The 12396-nt window shown below is 36.1% G+C and overlaps 1 protein-coding gene across 4 annotated transcripts in view; it reads right to left on the bottom strand.

Moving 5' to 3' along the window:
* LOC127877661 (Golgi membrane protein 1-like) overlaps positions 1–12396 on the bottom strand; it is a 61447-nt gene that overhangs the window by 32276 nt on the left and 16775 nt on the right. For 2 of the 4 annotated variants that reach the window (XM_052423750.1, XM_052423749.1), the window contains exon 6: positions 4727–4882. The exons of the other annotated variants lie outside the window; for them this stretch is intronic. In XM_052423750.1, the coding sequence (XP_052279710.1) occupies positions 4727–4882 (156 nt within the window). The remainder of the gene's footprint in view (positions 1–4726; positions 4883–12396) is intronic. 4 annotated transcript variants of the gene reach the window in all.

Raw genomic sequence — 12396 nt, 5'->3', positions numbered from 1 at the left:
TTATTAAGTTTTTGTTTCTCTATGTTATTTAGTTGTTGTTTTTTTTGTGTTTTATAGAGGGAGGGGGGGGAATAATAAGTTAAGATTAAGAAGACATTGCTAGGCTATACATGTATCTTCCATGTGAAGCTAACCCCCAAAATTAGTATTGCTAAATTACCGTATTTCCTCGATTATAAGACGGGTTTTTTTCCCGATTTTTTAAGGCCTAAAGTGGGGGGGGTCGTCTTATAAGCGCAGTCTACGAAAAAAAATAAGTTTCTTTACCAATTTTTGTGAAGTGATAACCGTATTTCTGATGAAGAAAAGAAACTACTTTCGTTTAGATACGTGATTTGCCGCTTACATCCTTATGTTATGATATATTATAAATGATATGTCTGTTTGGAATACTCGCGAGTTTAAAATCGAATAAAAATTAAACATAAAAATTTATTAAAGCAAATGTGTACAAATACTGTTGTTATTATTCTATTATTTTCTATTTGCAGCAAAATATTTACTGCGGATCGTTGCTACTGTGGCGGTGAAGAATCAGCGTTAGATCGCTTATGTCATTTTGAATAAATCGGTTGGAAACAATTAACGTTTCTTAAATTTATATAAATATATCGTCTATCTATTTCATTATAATAAATAATGTTTTGCATATTTTGTTCTATTTTCAGGGAATGCAGGGTAAATGTACGTCATGCTTTATTATCTGTATCTTTATTTTTCTAAATAAAACACCTATTTGTTTCCAATTAAACTGCAATTGTTGTGCAAACACTATTGTCATAGATGACAGTTTGTTTATTGCCGACTGACTATCAACATGTGCAACCGTTATCTAGCCGTTAATTGGCAGTTTTATTGATACAATTCGAGATAGTATTGACCCCTAACAGACCCCCTACAGATAGCTTGGTGCTACAAACAGCTAGCAACTAATTGTCAGACAATACTCTTGTTTATTAAGCCGTTAATTGGGTGTTTAATGGACACAGATGGCATTATACATGTACCTCCAACACTAATCAAGTTTAAATGACATACCTGGTATTTGATTGTCCAATCTGATGCATACATTAATTATTGAGAAATATGATTGGTTTCAAACATACAGACAGCAATCAAACAATCAGAGATATAACGCGCCTATAATCATAATCGTCATTAATTTCCCAAGTATTTCATTGTATTCTATTGATAATAACGTTAAAAGAAGATGTCCACGAAGAGGAAGAGAGCGTCGTATGACATCAGCTTTAAGCTTAAGGTTGTCCAGTTTGCGAAGTCGAACGTCAACATGACGTGAATCAGGGAACGAATCCGATAACGAGCTTACTTGGTGTATTGTACTTACTTACAAAATGGCCGACCAACAAATTTTGACTATTGAAATTTTACCGATTTTCGTCTTTAAAAAATTGCCCCGTCTTATAAGCGAGTCTACGCAAAATACAGCCAATCTGGACCTAAAGTTGGGGTCTCGTCTTATAGTCAATCCGTCTTATAATCGAGGAAATACGGTAGTAAGAAATGTCAGAAACTAATTGCCATACAACTAGTGAATAATATGGCATCAGGAGAAAACAAAAACATCAATTTAAAATAAAAGGGAATGCTACAAACATGACTTTTTGCCTTTTTGTTTAAGAGGTATTTTTAACTAAAGTTAACTGTTTGTATAGCAGGTTAAGTTATTTTTTAATTTGCAAAATATCCTATGAGGCACATCAACCTTGATTTTGGGGGGGAAACAATTTTAAAATAATAACTTTAAGTGACCTTGACTGTTGACCTTGATCTAATGAGTCCGAAATGCAACAAAAATGAACTTGTTGAACAATGTGTTTACATGTAGGTCTGCATCACAAAAAGCTTGATTTGTTCAAGAGATATCAAGCAGAAACCATTATTCTTAATTCAGTATCAGTGACCTTGACCTTGTACACACCAATCCAATGTCCAAACTCTAGAGATAAGAAATAAATTAATACAGTTTTAATAATCAGTTACTGAGTACAAACTATTCTTCAAAATCTTTTAACAGCGACCTTGACTGACACACATAAAATGCAATACCATGCTAGATATGGTTTTTCGGACATTTATGAATACAATTTCAGTACAATATCTCAATTGTTGTCATTGAGTTATTAGTTTAAACCTATTTATTTTAGCTCCATTGCATAGAAAGCCTAAGACTTATTTGAAACACTCTCTAGTCCGTTTCCTGGGACTATAACCAGTACTTGGTGCCTATAGGGGAAATCTAATCAACGCTTCCACAGTAAGGATCAAACCCGTGACCTTCTGATTGCTAGGCGAACACCGTATTCACTTAACCACTGCAATAGTCATTGATTTAATGAGCAGAAACAATTTTCCTTATACTAAATTACATTGACCTTGACCCTTCCTGCAACAGCAAATGAATTTTTGATGGAACTCATATATGAACGTAGTTGCATGACATTGCTTAACTTGCTTTTGAGTGATCCCTTTTTATTTGAAGAGGACCTTTCATGCCACGTAGCTAATCTAGCAAGGATTGAATAAAACAATTCAAGACAATAGTAAAATAAATCTATTAAATTAACATGACCTTGACCCCATCCACCTCAAATGCGATTGAAAGGGTATGAAGTATTAAGTGTCATTACAAAACTCAATTTATTTAAAGGGAGGGGGGGGGTGGGGTAACATTTCAGAGTAAAAAGGCAATTTTTCATGAAAATAGTGTTGCCATACTTGGCATCCATTCAATATTGGTGAAAAATGTTCAAATGTTCAAATTTGAATGATAACTTACAAACCTTAACCTGTCTATTATGTACATATGCAAATTTCTATGTGTAAAATGGGCTTTAATTTTTACAAATATTAAACCAGAGTAACCAAACCAAGCCTATTGGGCAATACCAATTTGGAGAATACAAATGTTAAGTTAGAAACAAATCACTCATGCCATTCTGGACAAACAAGATTACAAAAAACTAAAACCTGCCTCCATACAGTATACACACCTTTTTAAATGTAAAGTGACTGCTACTTTTGGCAAACATCAAACATGAATTACCAAACCCAGCCTATGGGGTCATTTAAATATGGAAAATATGGTCAAGTTTAAGTTAAATTCATAAGACCATTCCTGAGAAACACGCTCACTTAGAAACTTTACTCCACCTATACAGTATACATAAAAATTAATAGGTGTAAAATGGCCCCTAATTTTGACAAATTTCAAACAGAGTCACCAAACTTGGCCTATGCGGTAATTTTAATTTGGGTAATACATGTTTTAAGTTTCAATGAAACCCTAAAGCCATCGTGCTGGGGAAAGAGGGGCGACACTTGGTAGTCACTTGCAGGAGGTGGGCCTTGTTTGGCATATGCCAATTAACAAGTCTGTTATTTCAGGTGATAGTAACTGTCCTTTATTATTTTATGTCATTGACACGTTCTTTGTTATGATTAGCGGATAAGTGGGACTGAATAACCGTTAACGAGTGTTTAAAACAACGAAGTCAATTGCCAATTAGTCTTTTTCCATTACAATCACGGACAACCAAACACAAATCAATATGTTCTTTATTAATTTGTAATAAAAGCGCAGAATATATATTTCAGTCAGGTGTTGATCACACATCGTCATATTTTAATTGCGTTTAATAGTATTGTCTTTAATCCGGATTTGCCACGTGTTGGCTGTATAATCTGCAACACCCCTGAAAAACACAATACACACAATGGGTAATAAAGTTGTTAACAATTAGCGCTAATCAACACTATTATACCGAAACGAAGTCGAGGCATTCGATACAGCCTTATTGCATTCGCGTTTTACAGGAAATGTCAGTTGTCAGTACACTGTATAATGTACACCTTTTTGTGTCAAAACCGGATTTAACTTGAGTATGAATAGTCGACTGTTTCATGTTCTTTGTATCAATACAATCCGGGTATCTGTACTATAAGTATACCAGTCTACAAACAAGGTGCGCGCTTCCGCATATTGGTATTCGGACGTTCAAAAAATTGACCTAAGGTTTAGCGTTCACGCGGTCGAACGCATTTAGCAATATAACTCGTTTTTTTTCACTGTTTCTTTACTTGCAAAAAATACTAGTGGCTTATAACTTACCTTGCAATCTTTTTCTCGCATTTTGCGAGTGTGCGAGTGTTAATTTCTAGCCCTGTGTATATGCCTGGATTACGCTGGATTTAAATGCCTCATGCCTATGGTAATTCAGTCATACATGTATTTGTTTCAAATATGGGACATGATTGTTTGTTAGGATCTTGAATTCGTCCATCGGTCGAAGGACGAAAAAGACGAAAATTAATGTCTGACGAATAATAATGGTTTCACAGTATTTCCTGCAAATGATAATAATGTTTTTATGGTTGACCTGATGTAGACACACAGATGAGACGTTAAAGATTAAAGTTCAACCTTAATTTTCATTTTAATTGGGCCGTGCTCTGTGAAATGGGGGATAAATTCATGTGCATAAAGTGTTGTACCAGATAAGTCTGTGTAGTTCGCACAGGCTAATCAAAGTTGACACTTTCCGCCTAAACGGGATTTCGCTAAGAAGAGAATTGCTTGAAACTAACAATATCATAAAAGCGGAAAGTATCATTCTGATTAGCCTGTGCAGACGACACTTTACGCACATTCATTTAACCCCCTTTTTGCTGAGCACGCCTCAATTCTATTCTACAGGAGTAATACCTCTCTCATGAGCCCTATCAGCCTCCAGCTTGCTAGGGCCTACTGGTTTAGGCTGACCCTGCTGCTCATTGGCATTAGGGATCTGGGGCCCAACTTGCTTTGCATGTTCATGATTGACAGGGGCAACACCCCCATGTTGGGTTTTCACTGGCTCTCCTGGCAATACAATGGAGGGACCCTCTTCACAAAATGCAAAATCCACAGTCTATAGTTTGTACAGTACACTCCGCGTTTTTTTCCCTGCTAGCGAGTGTTTACGCGGAGTTTGAAAGCGAGGTAAAACGCGGCGTTCCGCCAAGTTCCCTAATACCCGCGGCGTGTATTACTTTAGCCTAGTCGGTAAATGCAGACAATTTCCGTTCTTATCAGCGACCGCCGCGCAACACCGCGTTAGCATTGTGCTACTGGGCATGCCAAAAATAAAAAAACATTGTTATTAAAAATTGTTTTAATACTGTATAAAAATAAAGATAATTGTATAGAAAATTAATTCGTATAAAAATTATGTTTTTTAATTCACAGGTACGTCTACAATATTAATGAATATACGACATGTCAAGCGTTTTGACAAATTAATTTTTAAATCATAACACATATAACACAACTTGACAAGGATAAATGTTCCGTAAAATTTCCTAATGAGAAAAATAATAAGTAATCCGAAACACACTACAATTTAAATGTTAACGACGACGTTTACAAATGCTTCCAATATACAGTCATCATGTATATTTCCCGACAAAAGCGCGCAAAAATTATGCTGCAAAGTACAAGGTCAAGGTATGTATACTCCTGCAAAGCGTGCATGTATTGATTTTTTTATACAAACTTTGTAGCGCAGAGAACACTTAATTCTGCTGATTTAGGTTAAAGTTTCTTTGGTAGTTTTTAACAAAATTATATAGCGAATAGGTTGATATTTCCTTCAAAATAATTTCAAATCGAACACGTCGAATCTTTATCGTTACGGTATTTTAGTAGAGCAATTATTTTATCAGTAATTGTACTGTAAACTGATTAAAGAAGACATCTGGGCAGAACTGGATAAAGTGTTTGACGTAATGAAAACACGCAAAGCTTGTCTACTGACCTATTGTGTAGACTGCTGTCTGCGGTGTTTTGACAAAAGGGATTAACATGTGTGAATGTCACTGTCGATTTGGTCCATAATTACTGGTAAACATTGTTTTGAATGTCGACGCAATTAGAATACAACTGTGAATATTTAAAATATCAACTCAATAGTTACCACCTTCTTTTAGCAATCAATGGAATAACCTACCTACAAAGAGAAAATAAATGCATTAGTTAGCAGAGAATCGACTTTATTCTGACAATAAAAACCATTCCTTATGCATTCGTTGAACGTGTTTACTTGAGTAAGTTATGCCTTCAGACAGGAAGCAGCTTTCCTTTGATAACGTCAAACTGTCAATTCACACAGATTTGCAAGACTTTTAGGGTCCTTGGTCATTTGTTTACATGTTCAGTAAAGAAACAAGAGGGCCTGAAAGGCCCAAAGTCGCTCACCAGAGATAACAAGATATAATTGGGACAAATCTTCTGACCAAGTTTCACTAAGATCGGAAAATAAATGTGGCCTCTAGAGTGTTAACAAGGTTTTACTATAGCCATATTAGGAAAAATGCCCCACCCCCTGGCAGCCATGTTTTTCAACCAACCGGCATCATTTTTGAACTCGTTCAAGATATTATCGGGATGAATCTTCTGACCAAGTTTCATGAGGATAGTACAGTAAATGTGCCCTCTAGAGTGTTAACAAGATTTTACTAAAGCCATATAAGGAAAAATGCCCCGCCCCTTGGAAGCCATTTTTTTCAAGCAAACATAATTATTTTCGAACTCATTCAAGATATCATTGAGACCAATCTTCTGACCAAATTTCATGAAGATTGAACGATAAATGTGGCCTCTAGAATGTTAACAAGGTTTTACTATAGCCATATATAGCTATATAAGGAAAAATGCCCCGCCCCTGGTGGCCATGTTTTTAAAGCAACCAAAACCATTTTCGAACTCATCCAAGATATCATTGGGACAAATCTTCTGACCAAGTTTCATGATGATCGGAAAATAAATGTGACCTCTAGAGTATTAACAAGGTTTTACTTTAGCCGTATAAGGAAAATAGCCCCGCCCCCGTGGTGGCCATGTTTTTAAACCAACCGGCATCATTTTTGAACTCCTCCAAGATATTATTGGGATGAATCTTCTGACCCAGTTTCATGAAGATCGGACTATAAATGTGGCCTCTAGAGTGTTAACAAGATTTAACTATCAGGGCCCTCATTTGGCCGTTTTTGGGGCCGAAATTCGACCCAATTCTCTCCTTAAAATATTATACTTTTTTCCCCTATTTCCGCTAAAAAATTCCCCCCTCAAAAAAAAAAAGGTGTTTTTTTAAATTTTATACCTTAGTTGCCAGCTGGTATTGTGCTATTAACCTTTGATTTAATGTATATTTATGTAAATTACATTAAAATATAGCAATTTAAAGTGCTGAATGGTTGTTGAAAAGATCTAAAATTCCCCTTTTGCCAAAAACGACGCAAAATTCCCCCCTTTAAGGACCCTGGCCCCAATCCCCTAAAGTGCAGCAAGGGCCATGACTACAGCCTTATATAGCCATATAAGAAAAAATGCCCCGCCCCTTGGCGGCTATGTTTTTCAAGCAAACGTAACCATTTTCGAACTCATCCAAGATATCATTAAGACAAATCTTATGACCATATTTCATCAAGATTGGACAATAAATGTTGCCTCTAGAGTGTTAACAAGGTTTTACTCTATATAGCCATATCAGGAAAAATGCCGGCCCCTGGCGGCCATGTTTTTAAACCAACCGGCATCATTTTCGAACTTGTCCAAGATATCATTGGGATGAATCTTCTGACCAAGTTTCATGAAGATTGGACAATAAATGTGGCCTCTAGAGTGTTAACAAAATTGTACTATAGCCATATATAGCCATATAAGGAAAACTGCCCCGCCCCTTGGGAGCCATGTTTTTCAAGCAAAGGTTACCATTTTTAAACACTTCCAAGATATCAGTGGGACAAATCTTCTGAGCAAGTTTCATGAAGATTGGAAAATAAATGCGGCCTCTTGAGTGTTAACAAGGTTTTACTACAGCCATATAAGGAAAAATGCCTCGCCCCCTGGCGGCCATGTTTTTCAACCAACCGGCATCATTTTCGAACTCGTCCAAGATATTATTGGGATAAATCTTCTGACCAAGTTTCATGAAGATCAGACAATAAATGTGGCCTCTAGAGTGTTAACAAGATTTTACTATAGCCATATATAGCCATATGAGGAAAAACTCATCCAAGATATCATTGAGACCAATCTTCTGACCAAATTTCATGAAGATTGGACAATAAATGTGGCCTCTAGAGAGTTAACAAGTCAAATGTTGACGCCGCACAACGCACGACGGACGACGGACAAAAGGCGATCACAAAAGCTCACCATGAGCACGTTGTGCTCAGGTGAGCTAAAAACACCTGCTTACATGAAAACTTTGAATTAAATTATCAAAATAAAAACAATGTTGCAAACTTTGATTATATTAAATTGGTAAGTATCAGTTTAAAGACGACGTTTTGTTTGTCGTAAATCAACGAGTTTTCTATACAACTACTTCTACAACCACGTGGGGATCGATCTATCTTGTTTTTGTTTTTTTTAATGGTATATTATATATATATAAATAAATAAATATATGTACTTGTAATAAATGTAATTTTATTTGAAAATCAAGAAGTCAAACAAAGTTAAATTGATTGTTATCTCGTAAAACATAGAGTTTCCCTGCGTTGCCAACGCCAAGGGCCGCTGCGTCGGCTTATCAATTTTGCCAATTGTTCAACACGGCGTCCAAAATCATGCAAACGCTGCGTATCGCGAAATTTTCTTAATCTCCCTCTGTGTTACTGCAGGCGGCGTATGGAGGGAAATTGGGGAAAACGCGTGGAGTGTACTGTATATCCTTGCATATCCTTTTTTTCGTTTTTTGAGAAGGATTTTTATGTTGATGACAAAACCCAAACTATATTTTCATGCGAGTTCTTCGACTCACTCATAAGGTAGACATTAAAGAAAGGACTTAAAATATTTTAATAAAAGCATTTGTTTCCATTTATACCAATTCTTCATCAAAAAGTTACAAATCAAGCTTAAAAACTTGTAGGCTTACAGGTAAAAAAACAATAAAAATATATATTGCATTCAGCATAATAAATATTAATATACCGTATGTACATGTATATATATATATATATATATATATATATATATATAAATATATATATATATATATATATATATATGTATCGCGTCCTGAGAAAACCTGCCATATTGACATTTACAACGTCATCAACAAAATGACTGCAAAGATTTCCGCGTAAATTTCGTACTATTTTAGAAGATCTTTTCACCAACGATTTAACACTATAAATTGCTATGTTTTAATGTAATTTATATAAATATAAATTTAATCAAAGGTTAATAGCACGATACCAGCTGGCAACATAGGTATAAAAGCAAAAAAACAACAAAAAACAAGCGATGTGTTTGTGAAACACTATGTCCCAAGGATGACCTTGACCTTTCACCGCTCAAAATGTGCAGCTCAATGAGATACACATGCATGTTAAATATCAAGTTGCTAGCTTCAATATTGCAAAAGTGTACATTAAATGAGCGATTTTGACCCATATATTTGACCTTTGACCTTGAAGGATGACCTTGACCTTTCACCTCTCAAAATGTGCAGCTCCATGAGATACACATGCACAGGCTTCCTGAAAAGGCCGGACCGCCAGTCTTGTCTGGCAAAATTCTTTACGGTCCGGCAAAATTTCTAATATCGCCAGTCCTTGTGACAGGCCAAAAAAATTGTGACTTAATACCGAAAAGTCTAATACTTACCAAAAGAACGAAAACACCCCATTAGAATCCCTCTTTTTGTGAATTTCGAGCCTTTTTTTCATTAAGAACACTAACGCGTCACTAGTTTATAAGAGTGCTCTCCTTTTTTCTTATTTTTCAAAAACATCAATTTCATTGGTCCGACATATTACCACCTATCCAATTACAAACGTTGTAACAAAAACTACACATGAAAAAATGTTGTTGCTAAAGTTTCAATGGCGCTAGACATGGCCAGAAAAGGAAGCTAAGCAATGAGGAAGTAAAACAAAATCGAAAGAATATGAAGCAAAACAAGTAAAAAGAACTTCTTTAAGTAGTGGAAGTCTGACAGAAGTTGGCTGCATTATGACGAGTCACAATCAATATGTTTTGTGACGTATGTTGAAATGATCCAATACGGTGCAAGTCTACTTATCAATGCGTAGTCATGTTATGTCATTTTGTTTTGAGTCTGACTATAATTTAAAGCTGTTGTCAATTACATTAAATCACAAGAACACGCAAACGTTTTGTTTTCTTTATCAGTGTACTTGTACACAGGCTGCACATTGCAATAAATATGAGTTAAACGTTACTTAATTTTTCAATTATAAACTCACGCTGTTTGGTCAGGTGAATTTTTGTCCGGACAGGCAAACTTTTCCATCAGCCTGTCCGGTTGACAGGCACTTTTTGGGACTTTGCAGGAAGCCTGCATGCATGCCAAATTTTGCTATCTTCAATATTGCAAAAGTTATGGCAAGTGTTAAAGTTGGGGCAAACAAACAAACCAACAAACAAACCAACAGACAGGGCAAAAACAATATGTCCCCCACTATAGTGGTGGGGGACATACAAAAAAAAATGTTTTGGAGGGGGGGGGGAATTTTAAGCTGAAATAGGGGAAAAAAGTATACTATTTTAAGGGGGAAATGGGGCCGAATTTCAGCCCCAAAAACGGCCAAACAAGCCTTATTAGTGATCTCTTACTCTATAAAGGCAAAACATACACTTAATTGCAACATTTATAACAAACTTAAGCCATTTATGAAAGAGGATTTGTTCATGTTTGTATTTTGTATGAGGTTATTTGTATGAAAATGCTGTTTGAGGTTGTTTGAATGAAAATGCTGTTTTAGTGATGTTTGCGTACGAATGATAAATTTTTACAACATTTTGGCGTCTTTTTCTTTGGATGAGAATGGTACAATTACTACGTACTTTCAATTTATGACAGCGAATCCGTTTTTTAAACATGCTCGGACTTAACATCAATGGCACATGCCAAGCATTATTTACTGATGAATGAGATGCATGAGTAAACAATTATACTGTTGTTGATAAAGTCATTGATTTAGTTAACAATATTAAATAAAATCAATTTATAAGATATTATTCTGTATTATTCAATTTAACGATGCATAAAACGTTTTAGATACCAACAACATATTTATAATGTATCTTCTCTGTGGATGTATGTCACGGCAACGAGTGTTTGCAAATTGTTACTCGCAAAGTTAAATCATCTGACAAGATTATTGCCAAAAAATGGGATAAGACAAACTTGGTTTCACTGATATGTTAGTGGATCTGTGCATTATCAGATTCATGTGCATGTATTGCTTTATTATGTTTGTCGTGCTGTACAAGTTAGTCACGTAAGAAAACAAGAGGGCCAAGATGGCCCTAGTTCGCTGACCTGAGAGGAGTCGGTTCATTCAATCTTTACCGAATGTCAAACTTTACCTAGATATTGTCCAGACAAACATCCTGGTCAAGTTTCATCATTATTTCATTTGCGAGTCATGATCAATGTACCTATGAAGTTTCATGATCCTAGGCTTAAGCATTCTTGACTTATCATCCAGAAACCATTTTTCTAAGTTGAGTCACCGTGACCTTGACAGCCATTGTGTGAATACGTTTTTTGGCACTGTGGCCTTGACCTTTGACCTAGTGACCTGATAATCAATAGGGGTCATCTGCGAGTCATGATCAATATAACTATGAAGTTTCATGAACCTGGGCCTAAGCGTTCTTGAGTTATCATCTGGAAACCATTTTACTATTTCGGGTCACTGTGACCTTGACCTTTGACCTAGTGACCTGAAAATCAATAGGGGTCATCTACGAGTCATGATCAATGTACCTATGAAGTTTCATGATCCTAGGCCTAAGCGTTCTTGAGTTATCATCCGGAAACCATTTTACTATTTCGGGTCATCGTGACCTTGACCTTTGACCTAGTGACCTGAAATCATTAGGGGTCATCTACGAGTTATGATCAATGTACCTATGAAGTTTCATGATCCTAGACCTAAGCGTTCTTGAGTTATCATCCGGAAACCATTTTACTATTTCGGGTCATCGTGACCTTGACCTTTGACCTAGTGACCTGAAAATCAATATGGGTTATCTGCAAGTCATGATCAATGTATCTATGAAGTTTTATGATCCTAGGCATAAGCGTTCTTGAGTTATCATCCGGAAACCATTTTACTGCTTTGGGTCACCGTGACCTTGACCTTTGACCTAGTGACCTGAAAATCAATAGGGGTCATCTGCAAGTCATGATCAATGTATCTATGAAGTTTCATGATCCTAGGCATAAGCGCTCTTGAGTTATCATCCGGAAAATATCTGGTGGACGGACGGACCGACATGAGCAAAACAATATACCCCTTCTTCTTCGAAAGGGGGGGGGGGGGCATAATTAGAAAACTGACCCACTCCCA

Source organism: Dreissena polymorpha, chromosome 4, assembly GCF_020536995.1.
Source record: "Dreissena polymorpha isolate Duluth1 chromosome 4, UMN_Dpol_1.0, whole genome shotgun sequence".
Classification (NCBI taxonomy): domain Eukaryota; kingdom Metazoa; phylum Mollusca; class Bivalvia; order Myida; family Dreissenidae; genus Dreissena; species Dreissena polymorpha.
This window is presented reverse-complemented; position numbering and strand designations above follow the sequence as displayed.